Source organism: Hermetia illucens, chromosome 1 (genome assembly GCF_905115235.1).
Source record: "Hermetia illucens chromosome 1, iHerIll2.2.curated.20191125, whole genome shotgun sequence".
Taxonomy (NCBI): Eukaryota; Metazoa; Arthropoda; class Insecta; order Diptera; family Stratiomyidae; genus Hermetia; species Hermetia illucens.
In genome coordinates, this window is record NC_051849.1 from 91072199 (window position 1) to 91093124 (window position 20926).

At 39.7% G+C, this 20926-nt stretch overlaps 1 protein-coding gene across 3 annotated transcripts in view; it reads right to left on the minus strand.

The window, feature by feature from the left end:
• Nucleotides 1-20926, minus strand: part of LOC119647034 (protein dopey-1 homolog) — a 106006-nt gene that overhangs the window by 38587 nt on the left and 46493 nt on the right. For all 3 annotated transcript variants that reach the window (XM_038047779.1, XM_038047777.1, XM_038047776.1), the window contains exons 2-3: nucleotides 17252-17437; nucleotides 1855-2036 (exon numbers count right to left, since the gene is read on the minus strand). In XM_038047779.1, coding sequence (XP_037903707.1) covers nucleotides 1855-2036; nucleotides 17252-17404 — 335 coding nt within the window. In that variant the 5' untranslated portion in view covers nucleotides 17405-17437. The remainder of the gene's footprint in view (nucleotides 1-1854; nucleotides 2037-17251; nucleotides 17438-20926) is intronic.

The following is a 20926-nucleotide window of genomic DNA, read 5'->3' on the forward strand; positions in this document are numbered from 1 at the left end:
ACGCTCCTTCTATATATTTCTCTTGTAAGAAACGACGAGACAATCTTAAGTTGTGCTTTGGTTCACTTTCTTGTAGCAGAATAGATGCATTACTGATTAAATTAAGTTCAGAAGGATAATTCCTCAAATTTGTGACAAACTTTCAGTTCTATGAGTATAAAAACAACCCCAGGCCTAAATGTTTGACAGTTGGAGCCACCATCTTTCATCATCTTATCTTCGGCGCTGCGACGGCTTTTGATTCGAATAATTCGAATTTCTTTTTGTCACTCAAAAAAACTTTTTCAAAACTTTATCTGTCCATTCTCAATGGGTAACAGTCCATTGGATCCGTTTCTTCTTGGTTTGTGCTTTAATAAAGGTTTTTGGGCATCAATGCGATCAAAAAGGTTAGCTTCCCGCAATTGTTATATGACTGTAGTCACTGAAACGAATTTCGAACGAGATTTATTGATTTAGGCGCAAATTTCTGGCACCGTCAGTTGCACTACTTGCAGTGCAAGCACCACTCTTTTTCTTGGGTAAATACCCAATTTTCAAAAAAATGCTTGCATTGGCGAACCAAACTGCCAGCAAGCAATAACTTTCTTGAAAATTGGGTATTTGGCCAAGAAAGAGGGAACCATGGAGATGGAATAAATTACTCCTCAAAATTAGTGCTGCCCAAAGTTGATGGTGGATTCAAGACCACTCTATCCTCAAACAAAAGTAATTGTCTAGGCCCAGACCAACCACTTTTCGACGTTTCTAGGTCAATTGACTGCCAACATGGGTGTGCCTTACACCCATGTTGGTAGCCAATAAAAGTGAATGCCAGACAGTAAACGAACGCGCACGAATTTCTATCCCATTTAGCCACTTTTTTCAAACAAGGCCACGTCTACTCCCTGTGAATGAATTCCTGTGTTACATGATCATTCAGACCATAGTGACTCGTTCCCCATCCTTTTCCAAATGGGCTTGGGACATCTTTGGCAGGATAGCGAGATTAGTAAACAATAATAATTTTTGACATAACACTCAGCTTAATTTTAAACATTTTTAAAACGGCAAGGCAGTGTTGTCTGGGTAGGTACGATATTTGTAGGCAGATATGTATATGTATAATTAATGGTGAGTTGCCATAGCTTGCTCCACAGAAGCCAATAAACTAAGGAGTTTCTTAGCGAAAAAATGTAAGTTATCTTTAGTAGCACAAAAAATCAACGTCATTTGAGAGGAACTTCTGTAAAGGATAAATGAAAAGGCTTATAGATATATAGAAGGAATATCAGGAAGGGTAAAAGTAGCAATAAACTGGAAAATAAGAGATCCTCCTGAACGCATACTGAACGAGATCCTCTAAGTTATCAAATATATTGTACAACAGACAAGAGAATATATAGTGACCTTAGCAACTGATTTAGTAGTCTCCCTTTTGGTTAACCGTTATAGTGGGACACATTTTCGAATAAAGGTTACACTACGTACAAGCAACTAATACAATCGATCGTGTTCTACAATGGATGTTGAATTCCCTCATCTTATTTGCAAGAGTTTGTTTTGTAGAAATTCTTTTATAGAAGGGAATTTACAACGCCTTCGTCGACAAACCTCGCTTCTCCTCGTTGGGGATAGTGTAAAAATGAGAGCATTGTAAATATGATATGGTAGACCTTGAGAAGCCTCTTCAGTATGAATTCTTGGTCGATTCGGGTTTCCAAATAATTGTATCATACCCATTCATTATAAATAAGCAAGATCACATAAAAATATGTTACAAAACTATGAAATTCATCAGAAAGCACTATCTTCCGATATTCAGTCCAGTTTTCACCAGCACAAAACATCTTATGACTAAAAACATAAACTTACCTATAAATGAAAAGTTCCGTGGCCAACCGTTCAGGACCAGTTTTACTAAAAATAACATCATAAGTTTCCAGCGCTTTCAAATGAACTCCACTTGGCAGTGCCGGATGCATACATTGTGCTAAACGTTTTGAAATTTTAATACGTCGGGGTATTACTTGGTATTGTGTGTTACTCGATATTGCCTGAAAAAAGAAAAGGTTTAAATGAGTCAAACGTCACGAGCCAAAAACTGCATTTTTTGTCCCAAAATAGATGCAAAAATTATCTTTTTATATCAGAAATGTTTTATTGGAAAAATTTTAATTTCTGAATTGAAGCTGGAAGTGAAGGATGAAATAAATTTATAAACTATAATACATTCAGAGATTTGGAAAAATTTGCAAATATGCAAAAATGATATGATTTTTACATCGGATTGAAGTTTATTAAACGTTGGATTCCCAAGTGAAATCATAGTTGAAATTCGGAGCTTTACTTGCCAATGCTCAGCGAATAGCAAAATAGAAGAACACACAGGTTCCCGAAGTACATTTTCTTTGAAATATTGGGTTGGGGAAAAAGAACTGTCGTATTTTGTCAATAGATAGCGGCACTTAAACATATCTTGTGTTGTACTTATCGCATCGGGTCATATTATGCGGCCTTTTGAAGACGACAATCTGTGCTACAAATGACAGTGTTGGGATTGCACGTTTCAGTCTCAAGTTATAGCGCGTCAAAGATGGAGTCCACCAAGCAAGAAATTCGTCATATCTTACGTTTTTACTACCTGAGAGGTAAAAATGCAACGAAGGCGGCCGAAAAAATTTGTGGAGTTTATTGGCCCGCTACTGTAACGATTCGCACAACACAGTGTTGGCTTGATTGATTTCGCTCTGGTGTAGTGAATGTCGAAGTTACACCCCCTACTGGTAGGCCAATCGTCGTAAAAACCAATAAAATCGTCGAAATCATCCAAGTAGACCGGCACGTGAGCATTCGATCGATTGACCAAGAACTGAGTATAGACCATGAAACCGTTTGGAACCATTTGCAGAAGATTAATAATAATAATCGTTGGCGCAACAATCCATGTTGGATCAGGGCCTTGAAGTGTGGTAGACCACTCAGCTATCCGGACACAGAAGATTGGATTCCAAAAAAAGCTGGATGTTTGGGTGCCACACGAGTTGACGCAAAAAAATCTCTTGGACCGAATCAATGCCTGCGATGTACTGCTGAAACGGAACGAATTCGACCCATTTTTGAAGCGAATGGTGACTGGTGATGAAAAGTGGATCACGTACGACAACCGCAAGCGAAAAAGATCGTGATCGAAACGCGTGTGTTTGGTGTGATTGAAAGGGAACCATCCACTAAGAGCTGCTCAACAATGGCCAGACTCTCAATTCGGCACTCTGCTATGAGCAACTCGACCGTTTGAAGCAGGCGATTGACTAGAAGCGGCCAGAATTGGTCAATAGGAATGGCGTTGTGCTCCACCAGGACAGCGCTCAGCCTCACACATTTTTGATGACCCGCCAGAAGCTACGGGAGTTCGGATGGGATGTCCTATCGCACCCACCGTACAGTCCGAACCTGGCACTAAGTGATTACCATCCCTTGCGGTCCATGAAAAACGCTCTTGCTGCTACAAAAGAATGCCTCAAAAGAGGCCTGCGAAAAAGGGCTTTCTGATTTTTTTTGCAAATAAGGAGGGGATAATGAAGTGCCTTCTAAATGGCAGCAAGTTTGCGAACAAAACGGTGTATATTTGACTTAAATCGGATAATTCTAAGTATGTTAAATAAAGGGTCAAATTTCGATCAAAACTGAGACATTTCTTTTTCCCCAACCCAATACAAAATCTTTTATATTTAAAGCACCGAGCGCCCGATATTAGGTTTTGTGTAAAACCAAACATTTACATGCTGAAAAGTTTTAAAGAAATCCTACCATTATCAGTCTAGCTGTAGAAAATCAAATTTACTGTACCTTAAGACAGTATAACATTAACGTAAATAATCTGCAAAACTTAAAACGGAAATGAATACCACACATTAGGTGCTATGTCCCAATAAAGCCGTTCGTAGCTGAAACGCCGAGCTTTCAGTTTACGGCTTGTTTCAACCGTCAATAAAATCAATCGATCAGCTCGTGCATTATCATCTAACAAATGTCAACTTCCAGGTTTAAGATATCTTGACCATGCACGATAAATAAGCCTCCACTCAGCACTTTGACATTTCGTTTCGCGGTCATATTGAAAACAATACGTCTCCTCACCAATTACCATGGGTTTCCGGGAATGTGGGATGACAAAAGTCTTTTTTAATCAAGTCTCTGGAATGTTAAACTTGAAGCAATATTCATGGACGCTCAATTTGTGTGGATCAAATCGTATATATGGTTGATGGGGTAAACCGTCAGCCTCTCGTTGCTCTGAGTTCGATTCCCAGTCGTCATGGATGTCTGGGTTTGTGTCGCTGCTGTGAGCGTAAAATTTGCACAGAATTAAGTGTGATGATAATGAACTCAAGTACAGCCTCATAAGACTCGGTGTGGATGCCCTACACTCCCCACGTTATATCGGGATAGAAATCCGCTTGGTCATGGAGGTTTGTGTTTGTTTTTATGCTGTCCCGCTGCTGTAAACTTATGGCTTGCACAGGATTAAATGCGGTGACAATAAAACTGATATACAGTCTCATTGAATTCACGCAAAATTTGAACACTTTATTTGCCTGATCTCCTAATTTTAGCGTCATAGTTCAACAGTTGTGAAAGTGAAGTTGTCCTAAGTACATCTTCCGTGAGCGTGTTTCAGACTCTTTACGATTATAATGGAATTGAATTCGCAACAACTAAGATAGACACGACTTCCATAGCTGAATCTGGCTCAAAATTCATCAGACAAGTCATCACTGGAGATAGATATTTTTAAGCGAGTAAATAGCCTGCTACGAATGAACTGAAAAAAACACGTAGTTTCATTAATTGCGTGGGTTTTGTGATCATTCATTTCTGACAGTGAATAAGGAGAATGATTTGGGTAGTATGAGATGTTTACGTGATACAATTCGTGGAAAATGAAAGGATTTGTGGACAAACAACCCGTGGATTTTAGACCATAATAAGACGCGAATGCACAATGTCACCAATATCGAACACTGAACGGACACCATCCGATAGTCATAGAATGCACCTGCTGTGGCTCCCTGCGATTTTTTTATACGATGAAAGTGTTTTAGCAACCGAGAGAATATATTACCTCCTTGAAGTAGTTCTGGAGGATATAACAAACAGAGTATAAGTAATATTTCGAGAATAAATGCAGTGCAATGGATGAAGATTACTTTGAAGGGGACAATATTGATTTTGATGAATAATTTGGCATTTAAAATTTTCTGAAAGAACTCCGGAAACTTCTTGATCAAGATACGACAGTTGTATACTTTTTTTATGACTCTCCCACTTCTCAGTATTGCCGTATGATTGACATTTTGTAATTTTGTAAACTTCCGCTTTTTCGCGCAGTTCAAAGGAAAGTCATATGAGTCAAACATCAACTAGCATAATTATATGCTTTTGCGTAGGCAGATGTCTATGAAGCAAGTTTACTCTGCATCATATCGGTCGGTGAACTAATTCGATTGGGAATCACAACATTTTTATAAGTTCTCACTTTTGACTGATATTTTTATTAAAGTTTTCCGTGATAAATTGACATGATTCATTATACAATGAATGAATCGCCATAAACTTTATTAGTAATCGAGTTGATTTTCTTAGTAATTTTATTGTTAAACTTTTCCAACAGCTTTTATTTCTTTCCTATGACTTCGCTCAAGGGAGGTATCTTCTTTAGTCATTAACTCGGTTTGAATACTACCTCACAATAGTATATTCTGGTGACAAACAAATCAAAATTTGAACGTCCAACACAACTAAAATTGTCACTTTTTGTTTTTAAAAATTCTGAATGCTGATATAAGCTTAGAATTAGTTTCATAACCTTTCGAAACGAACTATGGAGCTAGAAAGATTATATGTATGTTATTCTATTGATTCGATTGTTCAAAATAGTGCAAAATCTACTAATAATAATAATAATCGTTGGCGCAACAATCCATATTGGATCAGGGCCTTGAAGTGTGTTAGAGCACTTCATTCAAGACTATCTAATGTATGCCTAAAATATTAAAACAAAAAATGTTGGAACATCCTAATGGTAGTATAATGCCGAGAAAATTCTGGAAGCATTTAAAAAATATTAAAAGAAATTAAATTAAATATCATTTCACTTCCCTTTCTATCTAGAGCTGGATAATCGATATGTGATTGTCCCATATAGGTTAAGTTAACATTGGTATTTTCCAATTTCGTTTAACTTATCAGGCGAACGATTTTATGGCATAATACACCAGGGTGTGACCACACCCATAAATAGAGACAAATCGGCTAAACACATGCTATCCGATATATTGAATTTTAATACCTTACACCATACTGGGATATTTTTTTTATGAAATATGACGTTTTGAACAACTCGATTTACAGAATAAGAAATTCTAATAGGCTGAGGAAATATGCAAAAATCGTTGCCCGACAAGAGCTAGAAGAGATCTACATATGCCCTAATAATCTGAAGACTATAATTCATATATATTGTGAAGAAATACAACACTTCAAAAAACAGCGACAGATAACAAATATTTGCTGCGACTTTTTAAATTATAAAAAAAAAACTGCAGAGAAGAGAACAGAGAACTTGACAAATGAAATACATTCAGCTTCAAACAAAGTCCACATTGGTTAGAAATTCAACAAAAATGAGTAAGAATTGCATCAAAAAAGCGATTCCCTTGCCGAGAAATGCAGCAACTCTAACACTGCACATAGTAATCTAGAAAGATTGCCCAATATATGTAGAAATCCAACAAAAAGTTATACTTTAGTGAAAAACCTCACAGACCATTCTAAATTTGAATCTTCCGCAGTTCTGATGTTGAGGCACCATCCAATATTTAACTTTCGTGCGTTCCTTACCGTACGCTTTAAAGCAAGTGCAAACCATAAGCTGGCATGATCACTCCGACTCCTTCTCTGAGAGTTTGCAAGCAACTCTGCTCACACAGGTAACAAGTAAAAAAATTAATCGAACCACTCCGGGTAGAAGCAAACTCCAACAGTGTTTCGACCCGTTAACATTTAGCAACACTTTTGTGAGTGGTTGTGTTTTGGCATGCATACTTTAAGTGCTCCATAAAGCTCAGTTTGGCGTCAATTACCAATCCCAGGTATTTTATAGCCGGCTTCAAGACGACCATATAGACGTCAGCTGAACCAAAACCAAGTGGCCGAGGAGAACCTCCATAGTGATGGCATCGGGAGACGCTGTATCGCATTGGCTTGCCGGCCGTAATGCAGTAGGCGAATGCTACAAAGGCCAAATTAGAGCGACCAGACCCGAGTCTCTACGGGGACTCATCTGAAGTGGCAATTAGTCACGAAAACCTTACCAGGGGTATACTGGTACCATGGAAACTGATATAACCCCTGGACCCACATACTTCAGGAGAATTCCTGTTGTATGTGCGTTCAGCTCGGATGTTTGCGGTTAGCCCCCTAGTGGGAGCTTCATGGGGGTTGTGGTTGCGTTCAAGCGAACAGAGACCTTCGGGTTTCAACACGGGTGACGTACTCCTTAGTTCAGTAGAGATTTAGGTAGGTCTTGTATCCACCAGTATGAATGCTAAGCCATGCATTTGGTATAGACTGGTATTGTTGTTGCTTGTCACAGCGAGGCTCTGATTGTGGTCACAAAACCAATCCGTATTTTAAGAAGACCGTGGGATTAAGTCTCCATGACAGGTACTCACGTAAAACCCCCCGAGGACTCACTGTACCAATTACAGTCAGGTTAGTATTCCCACTGTGACGATGTCTTCTTTAGGACTCTTGTCCGTCCCGCACCAGAGAATTCTCTCTGGGAAGTAATTTTCGACCAGAATCGAAAAATATATAGTAACACCTACGTCAGCCAATGCTCCATATTGGATCAGGGCCTTGAAGTGTGTTAGAGCACTTCATTCAAGACAGGCAGGAGGCAATGTGGTCAGCATTGCGCTCGCCCGAGATTATTACCCTGATTTGACTCAGGTACTCATTCACAGCTGAGTCGACTGGTATCAGACATGAAATCACGATACAAATCCCACTGCCACCAGTGAGATTTGAACCGTGACCTTCCGTACGATAGCTTTGTGCTCTAACCACTCAGTTATCCGATGCTGCGATAAAAGCTTACGTACTACGTACTTCGAAAAACTGAAGAAATTCCATCGCTTTGCCATACAAAAATAAATGAATTGAACTTCGGAGATAAATTTTGTGGTCAGACGAAAATTCTTTTTCATTGGAAATGGGAAACATTTCTATTATACCAATGACGAGAAAAGCCCATTGATAAAATTGCCCCGCGACTTTCACATAGTGGTAGAATCATGGTGTGGAGGTGATTCTCTTTCAAAGAAATTGGTTATTCAATATCCAGCCAGAATGCACAGCCGACGATATCTCCGTATGTTGAACTGGTTAGCAGTTATCCGGGCAACAGGAATGAACGCAAAATAACGAGCCTTTTATACAGATCAACATCGAATTTTTTCCCCAGATTTTGTTGAAAGACAAGATACTAATTGTTAGCTAATCATGAACTTCCCAAAGAATACCAGAATGAAATTTAATTTGATTCCAATAAAAATTAAAAGATTTATTTCGATTTTATTCATATAGCGAACCGCCGGATTTTACCTAATACTAGCACTAAGTGCCAAGCATTTAGGTTCGGACGATCATACCTACTTAAAAACTAAAGGGGCGCTGGTGGCCGGTAGTAGGTTAATAGGAGAATCCGTCAAGAAATCCCCGCAACATCGCGCACGTATGCAGAATGGTGTATTTCTGCATGGTTTGAACCAGACTGTGCGAAAGTCCCAGGATATCAAGGGAAGCCGTGAGGGATTTAGGTACAATTCCTGTAGCTGACAATATTATGGGAACTACAACCTCCCAGCCAATGCCTCATAGTTCACCTTCTTCTCCACGTATTTCCGTTCAATGTTGTTATTATGGGGGATAGCAACATCAATAATATACGCGGAGCGACCCGTCTTGCCAACTAACAGTACGTCAGGCTTGTTGTGTGGACTATGGCGATCAATTAGAACTCGCCGGTCCCAATACATGCTGTAAGTAATGCTTGCGGCTCATATCGGTAAACCGGACATGTTCCCGTGATCAGCCCATGCTTGTATGCAAGGTTTTGATGGATTAGCTTACATACAGCATTATGCCTGGTAATGTATTGCACCGGTGTCAAAACAGTACAGAGATGGTCCAACGTCTCTAACGCCGAACCACACATTCTGCACTGGTCATTCTCCACCCGTTCTTTCATGATCAGCTTTTTATAAGCTCGGATGGCGACCACGTCCCTTCCGTGTCAGCAAAGAGCTCCCCAGCACACAGCCATGTGTTCGACAAATGCATATCGACAAATGGCTGTCAAAGACAATTCACGTATTTACCGTGCATTGCCTTCGACTTCCATTCATCGATCCGCTCTTGGTCCGACTTCACCCCACTCAGAGGATTCAAGGATCGATCCTTCAAGTTAAGTGGAGTCAGTCCACAGTCTGCCAGACAGACAACCGCATGCAAGAGACTCGTCTGCTTCTTGCAATAAAAATAAGCGCGCAGCGAGTCGACTTGGCGATGATGTTGTGCCGCCACGTCAACCACGCCCCTACCTCCGATGTCACGAGGCAGGCTCATTCGCTCCACGGCAGACTTTGGATGATGCATTCGGAATTTGGACATAGTTGTCCCTATCCGTCGCTGGACGTTTTCCATATCGGTCTTCGTCCACGGCAATATTCCGAATGCATAAGCCAGTGAAGGGATAGCGAATACACTCAAAGCGCTTATTTTATTCATCCCCGAGAGATGCGATTTCAGCACCAGCGTTACACGTCGCAGGAATTCGGACAGCAGAGCATCCTTCAGATCGCCAACTCGAGCATGGGTTCCTTGCAGAATTCCTAGGTACTTGTAGAAGTCTGTCTCGGTCATAGCTTCGATGTGGAGGTCACCAATGCTATGTCCGGCATGCGGCTCGTGATGACCTTTGCGAATGGCTTGGATTCGACATTTGTCTAATCCAAACTCCATCCGAATATCACGGCTGAACATGTCTATTATTCGCAACAGACTTCTAAGATGGTTGTCAGTACCAGCATACAGCTTGATGTCATCTAAGTACATCAAGTGTGTCAGTTCGCACTTAGCACGTAGGCCATACTTTATTGCAAAACCATGCCCTCTAGCATCATTCAGTAGTACAAGACCAAAGGGGATTCAACGAATCCCCCTGGAAGATGCCCCTCCGTGTACGAATAGGCTCTGAGATTTTAGCACCCTCAGATGTACGCACTGATAAGATGGTATGCCACCCTTCAATGACTGTCGCCAACAACTTTATTAGTTTTGGATCAATGCCATACAGATGTAGGATATCGATTAGTCAGGTATGCGGAACGCTATCAAAAGCCTTGGCACAATCGATATAGCAACTAAAGAGGTTTCTTTGACCTCTAGTTGCTTGTCCTACAACTACCGAGTCGGTAATGAGTTGCTCTTTACAACCCCACTCGGCAACCCTTCTGCTCTTCGAACAGAATGTTGTTGGTCTCAAGGTGCGCATTGATCCTTCCACTAATAATGGACGTGATGAATTTGCAGAGGGTTGGTAAGCAAGTGATCGATCTTGTGTCTGCGGGGTCCTGCACCGTGTCCTTCTTAGGGATAAGGTAATCCCCGCAGTGAGGAAGGGTGGAAACTCCTCCGGGTGGCTCATGATCGCATTTATCCTGCGTGCCAACCGACTGTGTACGATGCTAAATTTCTTAAACCAGAAATTCTGCACCCGATCCAGACCTGGGCCCCTCCAGTTCTTCGAGCTGTTTATGGCTCGTCGAACTTCCTCTTTGGTAACATTCGCAAAATTCATGCCAGGCGTGCTGGCATGGCAGGTGCCTTCGGTGGTGATCCACTCAGCATGAATAGCATGCTGGGGGGTAACCCCCAAAGTCCATCCCAATATTTTTTCGCTTCCGTTACCAAAAACTACACTGTCTGGACACTCTGTTGGGATTCGTTGAGAGATTTGAAAAAGCTCCGCTGGTTCCTCGCGTATGTTGCATTCTGGACACGTCTGGAATGACTTTCGCCATACCGTCATAACCGACTGCATATGACAGAAAGTTTCTGTTTTAGTGTGTCCAGAATTTCAACTACGGGTGTCTCACTGGGGATGGCATAGTTCCGGTAAACCCTCCGCACTTTATTTGGCACCCGTCTGCTGGCATTGCCAGTGCTGATCTGAATCAGTCTAGCAATGTCCTGCGTTAGTGAATCCTGCCGACGTTCTAGACGAATTTTCCATAGTGGATCTCTTTGGTCACTCAAACCAATAACACGAAAGCGAATCTGCGAAACTGCACTACAATACACAAGTGATTGTAGTTTCAGCAGCGACATATCAGCACACAGCCGAGATGCAATCTCATCATTAATTTGAGGTAGAATTCCCGGAGTTACTGGAGATGCATAGAGCCATAATATATTATTGTTATATTTTTCAGAAGTTGCAAATTCCCTTTAGATTTATTCTAGAAACATCAAGCTTTGCAATAATATAGGCTATAATATATTATGGAAATTGCACTATTCCTAACAAAGTTATAATAGATCAAAGTGAAGGCATTTACGCAAACTTGCTACAAAATATAATAATACCTTCAATGCTAGCATCTCACTAAAGTGGATAACCTGACATAGTAATCGCGCAAACATTACGAGCTATATACAAATGGAACAAAGACTAAGAGACACACACAAAACTTTGCATACGTGAAGCGTTCCGTTCCGGTTTAAAGTGTAAAATTGCCAACGATTTAATAAAGACGAAACAGAAACTAGCTGTTACTTATGAATACATCACAATTCAAATAACTCCGGACAACAGATTAGGTTTGTAGGTTCATATATCAATTATTTGTATGATTCCTTGCCCGACATGAAGGCTTTGCTCAATAGAGACAAGTCGCAAACTGTCCTACTGTTACAGGACAACCGGATAACCTTCTGACTTAACCAAATAAATACAAGTGAACATACCAAATGAGAAAACTTTTTGAGATTTTTTTTAAAAATTCCTCTGTAAATAAATATATCAAAATATTAATCATGGTAGAGGAGAGACATTTTTCAGCAAAACAAACGAAACGTTGAATAAGTTTCTGAATAGTTCATGGAGAGTTCCATTTTGTACTTTCTGCAAAAGTACAAACCATATGACTTTTTCTGAAAACAATTTCATTTGATACTTCATGAATAACTCAGTTCAACACAAAAGCTTCTATAGATCCCTTTTAATCACTATATATAATCTAGAAAAAAATAATGGAATAAAATGGTTTTTGATTGGGTACAGTCTTCGATTAATAGCAAATGCGAACAAATCCTTATAATAAATAAGGTTTTATTTTCCACAAAAATAACGCCTATAAACACTGGTTAATCAGTCCTAAATCATACATATATGTATATGCGCATTATTTATGAGCACGAATGGCATTGTTTATATTTTCGGCACAATAATATGATGCGCACATCATGCTCAATGAAAGTCGAACAGTTATTCGAAGAATATAATAAAATTGTGGATCGTCCATGTGTGTGCAACATTCAGTCTATCATATGAATATGTGCTAATTAGCCTTTGCTTGCAATGGAAAGCTTGGAGCATTTTTTGGTAATTATTTAAATGGTAAGCAACCACCTATTCTACTGCAATGTTTCGAAACGATGCTTCTGATTAACTTAAAACTGAAGGTTAATTCAATGTAGTATAATTGATGTTTGGCCATTCACGACTGCTCGCACATGACTTCCGAAACAACATTGATATAACTGATGTTGATAAGACGTTTGTTTTCGTCAAATATCAAAATGCGGAAGTTTCTCTGAAAATAATGTCCAAGTTCAATAGCAAATTTCGAAAGTAAGCTCCATATCGCTGAAGCATGTATGTGTCACACATTTTTGGTATGTGTGTTCATACCGCGAAGCGCTTATCAACAACCAGCTTGCGAAATTCCCAATGGGTTATGAGCAGGTACTATTCCGTGATGATTCACGCCCCATGATGCCACTTTCTTATTAACGTATTTATTTAGCTCATAATCAGGCAACGTTGACAAAATGTGAATGTATGCTGAAAAATAAACAGAAGCGAGTTGTATATATGAAACTGAAAGGTTTGTAAATGTGATCAAGATATTCAATAAATACGTCCGTAAACCGGAAGCTAGACCCTGCAAGTATGAAAGGTTTTTTGTTTCCCTATGTGAGGAACTTGCGGGCATGGGAGTTGCACTTGCATTAAAGGGCCCATACACTGTCAAACAAATCGCCCAACACATGCTTTTACGCAATAACTTGCCAATGCATGGCGGTGTTTGATGTTTGAAATCTTTTGCGCAACAGAAACGCTTGCTCAACTTATTGTGCTGTGTATGACCTTGTTGCGCTTCGCTTTGCGAATTATAATTTTAGTAAAGGTAGATTTTCTAACAGAAGAGGTTGCGAATGCCGGGGTCAGCCAAAATACTTAGGTACAACCGGGTAAACTTCAAACTGGTATGGGGATGCCTTGAGCGGCTGAATACGATCAGCTCGAACAATAAGGTTTGGATACTCTAGATCTATCTGATGTGATATTAGGTTGGAATGCAATGAGGCAACGGATGAACGGGCTAAAAAGGGAGCAGGGATGTCTCTACACGCCCAGAACCCTTCTGTGGAATCGGAAGCGGCTATGACACTAAAAAATTAAAGAGGAACGACTGAGGGAACTATACTGGGCCAGCCAACCAAAAATGGAAGATTCCGGGTGCTTATGGGGAGATACGAACCCAAGCGCACAAAGGACTATTTAAATCTCACCAAGTGAGAATACTACTGGTCATTTCCGGACACTGTCTGCAGGTTCTGTGCGGAGCATTTTGAGACTCCCTCCTTTCTTCTAGCCAAGCTAAAAAATATAATAATATATTATTATTAAAAGATATTGGAGGGAAGAGTTTTTGAGACTTAGACGTAACTTAGGAAAATGACCATAATCAAATCAGTTTCACAGGTTGATACTTTTAGCCCCCCCCCCCCCTTGCCAGCAATGTCAAAAATAAAACATGCCTTTCATTTGATATCCCATATTATAGGCAAAATTGCATGTGTGGGGACCCCTCTTAAACTCACAATCTTCTTCTTTTTCTTCAGCCTTTGTCCCGTTCACAAGCGGGGTAGGCTCGTCGTGATTTGCTTCGCCATTTGGCTCTATCGAATGCCTGATCTGGGTGTAATCTCGAGACTTTCAAATCCCCATCTAGCGTATCAAGCCACCGTTGTTTAGGTCTGCCTTTTGGTCGTTTATCGTCAATTTCGATGTTCAGACCAATCTTGGCAAGTGAATTCTCGTTGGCACGAATTGCGTGACCATACCATCGAAGACGCCTCTTTCGCAACCCCATGACGATCGCGGATATCCTCATTTCGGATGTAATCTAAACGTGTGACGCCACTAGTCCAACGTAGCATCTTCGTCTCCATTACCGCAAAACGCCGTTCATTGTCTTTTATAGTCGGCCAACACTGAGAACCATAGAAAGCGACTGGACGGACGACATTCCGGTAAATTTTAGATTTGAGACGGTCCTGGATACGTCGATCACAAAGAACACCAGTTGTAGAACGCCACTTCATCCAGGTTGCGTTAATGCGTGAAACAATTTCATAACGCAGTTCTCTATTGCTGATAGCGTTGACCCGAGGTATTTAAATCGCTCAGTTCTGGGCAGATCGTTGAAACGCATAACGCAGTTCTGCATTGGCTGTTAGCATTAACTCGAGATATTTAAATGGCTTAGTTCTGGGCAGGGCACTGCCGCTGACAGAGATTGTGCCTTTTTCATGGGGATCGGTCGTCAGAAATTCAGTTTTGTTTCGGCTCAATCTGAGACCATATTGCATGAGGCGATCATTCCATTTTTGAACAAGTTGCTCGAGATCATTTTTGCTATCAGATGCTAGAAAAACATCATCTGCATAAAGCAGTATGTAGAGTGCTGGACGTTGGGTATCTCGTGTGACGGTGCCCATAACAAGAACAAAGAGGTGTGGTGAGAGGGCGCTTCCTTGATGAACACCAACAGAGACACGAAGCGATTTTGATACACCCGCCATACTTCGAACTTTACTTTTCGAATCGTGGCAGAGCAATTGAACCCAACGCACGAGTTCTTCTGGCACTAAGTGTTGTCGTAAAGCATTCCAGATGAGTTCGTGTGGCACACGGTCAAACGCTTTCTCTAGATCCAGAAATGCAATGTAAAGAGGGCGATGCTTCTCACGGTGTTTCTCTATGAGTAACCGCGCAGCATGTATTGTGTCAGTAGTTCCGCATTTCTTGACAAATCCGGCTTGATTCACGGTTATTTCAACAATTTCGCGAATAGGGTTGTCAAGAATGCGTTCAAAAATCTTCATGGTATGGGAAAGTAACCGGATCGGACGGAATTGAACATTCTGCTAGACTACCTTTCTTTTTCCATATTGGAACAGTGGTATTTTCTTGCCAGTCAGATGCTGTTCTTCCTACTTGAATAACCCGGTTAAAAAATTCACTGAGCCACAGTGTTGAGTCCCAGCTCTTCGCTTTCCAGAGCTCAGATGCGATGTCGTCAGGTCCTGTTGCTTTCCCCGACTTCATTTATTTTATTGCCTCCTCGACTTCAGTTGCGCTGACAGGTGAAACTGGTCCAAATGTCGGCAATGATTGTGGAAGTGGAGGATGAGCAAATTCTTCAGTTGAAATTTGCTCGAAGTATTCTCGCCATCTATTCGTTGCGGCTCGACGGTTGGTAAACAAAGTACCTTTCTTGTCATTCACGCAACAGAAGTGTTCGATATCCTGTGTGCGTTCATTACGGCTTTTAGCAAGTCGATACAGATCTTTCTCGCCATCCCGAGCGTTCAGTTTATCGTAAAGATTTTTGAAATGGTTCGCTCGGCTGACAGCGACCGCTTTCTTTGCTTCACGGTTGGCATTCTTATAAATTTGCCAATTAACAGACGTTTTATCGTCAAGAAATTTGTGGTAGAGGCGTTTCTTTTCACGAACCTTCATTTCAACATCATCATTCCAAAGCCAAGTATCTCGGTTGATGTACCGCTTACCCAAAACATAGAAATGGTTCCACGGCCGACGATAACCATCTCACCGACTCAGAATAAGAAACCCGAGCAACGATAGAACAATGTAATTTCTTTCATGAGCGGGAGGTTCACAATTTCAACCTTTCCACCAAATGTTTTGTCAACAGGATTAACAATTTCTGAAAAAACTGGTATGACAAACAAGAGGCTAACAGACAGACAATAAAACGATTTTAATTCCTCCTTGTGTCCCCCAAAACCTCAAAAACGAGCTTACTTGTAATAGGTAATCATTATTTTCTAAAGAAACAAAATTTGGAGTAAAATGTCTCAAATATTCATTAAAATTTCGCTAAGTTATATCCTTGTGATGGAGCTTCTACGAAAGCGCAAACATACAATAATGTCAATATTAGGGGGTGCGATATAAAATCAGCATGTTAAGGTTAACAACGACCGCGCCGTTATTATATATAAAAGAAAATTCAAAGATTTCTCTAACTTTTAACAATTACCGAAATGACTCATTTAAACTAGAAGATATATCTGATTTACAAAATGCATAATTCTTACGCAGTATAGTGCCCTGAGGGAACAGGTATTTAACTGCTTGAGTTGATCGTAAAACATTTTATGGAAAAGGCAAACCATTCAAAAAAACATTATCTTTGCTCTTGCGTATATGTATGCAATCCTCATAAAACCATTAAAATCCTGTCGCTCATAATCGTTACAAATTGAGAACCATTGGAAGTATTAAATGGACGAACGTATCTCGAGTGTAGGTGTTTATTGTGAGCGTAATGAAAACTTTTCATTCAACAAGTCTCACTTATTAATATTATGGGCGATCCATTTCATAAGTGACTTGCTGACGTAAACGTTGGTACTTCAATAATACCGCTTTAATGGCCTTCAATTGATTTACAGAGTAGCACCAATTATTTGCATACCCATATAAAAACCCAACGAAATATTTTCAACTGCACAAAGGCGTATCTTTTATGTAACAGTGACTTAATTTCGCCTTAAATGATAAAGCTCACAACTATTAATCACGATTTCAACTGTAACTCACCTTATTTAGCTTGCCAAGCGCTGATATTAAATCAGCCCATTCACTGGAATATTCAAAATTCTTTAATGCCTTATCAATGTTTGACATATAATTTCGATATTTAGCTTCGGTGAGGAGTTTTTTCTCCTCAGCTTGGCCATCAGCAGATTCCATCGTGACTGAGGATGACCCAAATTACTCCACAATCTGTAAAAAAAAAATCTTTATTTATTCCACTGTTCGATTGCTTGTTAATATAATTTTATTCGCGGAACACTTCAAATAATTTCACTTAAAAAAATTAAATCTATTGTGGTGGGTCGAGAATCTAAAATAATATAATGAAAAGCTGACATATGAAATATATTGAAAAAAGGCATTCTCGAAAAAAAAAAAAAACTTACCCGCAATGTACGAGTATAACTCTAAAACAGTAAAATCCCCTGCATACAATTTTAGAGGAGACCCGCTTTTTTCTGCGTCACAAGACATTGAAAAACAGAGACATAAAATTGCAAGTTTTTTAAGTTAGAAGAATTCCTAAATATTCGTTCCCATTTACCGACTCTCGAAACGTCGGCATTAGCCGATGATACAATACATAGACTGTTGTTAATGAATTAGGTAACTTGCGTTTAGCTTTTCTGTTTATCGTGTATACAAATTATAAATATTCCACCAATTAGAGTAATATTGTAAATTTGAGAAAATTGTAAAAGGCGTGCCAGACACTTCCAATTCAATTAAGTCTGATTGAATTAAAATGAGTGACTGTACTTCCAATTTTAGTTTATTTTTCATATAGTTAATGAAATACTACTAGCGCTGTCACAACCAAAGGATGGCATGGGGCTGATGGGAGGTCCAGGTCACTCTTTCAAATATTTCTGCCGAGCTGAAAAACGGTTACCAGAGCGCCTGTAGTTTAGTTTTATCAATAACAGAAACAAATCTTACGGATCCTGTTTGTCGTTTTCAATTGTTACGTAATAGCCATCTGTCAGCTCCAATCATAATTTAGATGAAAAAAATCCGATTTATTATACTTTCTTTTGTCATAACTATCAGTCAAGAAAACATAATAATGCGTGAAGGGTGCTATTAAGTGTAACAACTTAAGTGTGCCTACATCTTATGTCCACAAAATGCCAGCTTGTACTCAATGTGTCATCCCAACGTTCACTTATCCGTTTGTTTGCGTATGGCAGTGGACTGTACTTTAAACCAATCGATTAATTTTGCTTACAGAAATAACTTCTATGCTGAGAATCTCGGTACAATATTATAGTTTCCGGTTTTTTAAAGGATATGAAATCTCTTTCGTCGGGAGTTTGTGAATTGTAATTTACGAAAGGCCTTGAAAAATTCAGCGGACTTATCAATTAAGGAAAACCAGTAACGATAAGTTCAATTTATGGTGTCCACGTCCAACTAGATTTCGTATAACAATATATCCAGTTTTTCGGTTATACCTTGTAACTTGCCCTGGCTACGAACAATCTAAATTAGACAAGTTAGACTAGGTCAAAAACTGCCCAGGACTGGCATGAAAAACTAGGATAATATAGACTATTACCTAGGCAGATTGAAAGTGGCCAGACCAAGTAAAATGTGTTTGGTAAAAATTATCTACAGACTGACTTGAATAAACTTAGGTTCTCCACCACGTAGAAACGCTAGCTAGCAACGCATCAGACCATCTGGCCAGCCTTTAAAAAAATACAGTAAAAATTCTGCTTCATTTTCAATGATATTACTTCACCTCCATTATCATCATATTTAATACTGAACAAATCAGAAAGGAAAAGCATGATCAATCGGGTTATTCCACCGTCAGAATTAATAACGACAAACAGTGATAGACTTATTAGTTTCGAAGTTATCAGAATCTGGGCAGATGTCGAATTTTACCTAATATTAGCACTAAGTGCCAAGAATTTAGACTCGGACTACCTATTTGAATATATAGGGGCTCTGATGGTGGTGGCCGGTGGCAGGTAAATGCAAAATCCGTTGAAAGCACCCCGCAGCATCGAGCACCGAGTAGAGTTCCAGCGCATCAAGTGAAGCCATAAGGGATTTAAGTACCACACCTGTAGCTGACAATATTATAGGAATTACAACCACCCTCTCGAGACGCCAAATTTCTTTGATTTCACAAGTCGGTGGCTCAAACTTCATCTTCGTCTCCACGTTCAACGTTGCTATTATAGGGGATAGCAACGTCAATAATATACGTCGAGCAGCGTCTCGCCAACAGCACGTTAGGCTTGTTGCATGGTACATGACGATCAGTTAAAACTTGCCGGCCCCAGTACATGCCGTAAGCAGAACTATATTTCCCAAAAACGGTAATATACTATTCTTAAATAAACTTGAGTAGATATCGATATGGAGAGTATTTCGTGCCCTGGTCACCGTATGTGATTTCTGATTTTTTGGCTGGGTAGTTTCTGAGAATGGGTCTATTAAAAGAAATTATCGAGACTTTTATTTAATACGCAACATGACTATATTCAGCGAAAAAGTTTACACCCCCCTTTTGCATGTATGAAGACCCCATACCTTAAACTCAACGTAGAAAGATGTAACTTACTGCGTGCGCGGTCGTTCATAGTTCCCACCTTCTCACCGAATTTCGTGTCAATCGTTATAGCCGTTTCTGAGAAAAGTGTGTGTGACAGACAGATAGACATTAAATCCGTTTAAATAAGGCTTTGTTCTACAAATCGTTGATCGGTCTTCGTCCACGGCAATATGCTGAATGAATATGTCAGTGAATAGATACCGAATATAATCAGAGCGCTTACTTTATTCTCCCTCAAGAGATGCGATTTCAGCACCACCTTCACACGACGCAAGAAATAGGGCAACAGAGCATTCTTCAAAGTACCAACAATAGTGTGAGTTCATTGCAAAATTAGAAGTATTTTTAGAAGTGTGTTTCAATCATCGCTTGAATGTGAAGGATATCAATGCTATGTCCGGCATGAGCTTCGTGAAGTGCCCTGCGGATGGCCGCAGTTCGACATTTGTCTAATTCAAATTTTATCCGGATATATAATTATTATTTCTATAATTATTAACACAATTAAAGAAAACCCTTTTAACATCAAAGCGTCAAAACAATTGAAAGAGATAGCATGGGGGATTTTTCTAAATAGATATAAAATATGTAATGATGTAATTGTTATAACAGATAATAAAAAGATAATGACTTATGCACAAGTCATCTTTTTCATCTGTATTCATTTACATTTTGTTTTGAGGATATGAGGGAATCCTAAGTCCGCCATCCACTTAACGCGGTTCCGAACCAATTGGAAAGAAACTATTTTCTCCCGTTTCTTATCCACAGACTCCTTTGTTCTGGGCTAGCATAGACGGCTTGCGATTTACACCAGGTAAGAAGCAACTCATCAGACGCTGTTCCATCCTGTTGTTTGACCTATTGTATACAATTCAAAAATATGACATGAGTATGAATTTGATTCATAACAGAAGGAGTGAAGGTCTGATCTGCCTCTGCCCTGGACGAAAATACAACTCGTCTATTTTTGTGATAGATTTACATTTTTCTTGTGGCAATAAGTCACGAATTGACGGCATGACCAAGACTTTCTGCATAGAATATTTTCTACCGCTTCCTACCTGTGTACTGCATAGTATATTCTAACCACTCGCAGACTCGTAAGA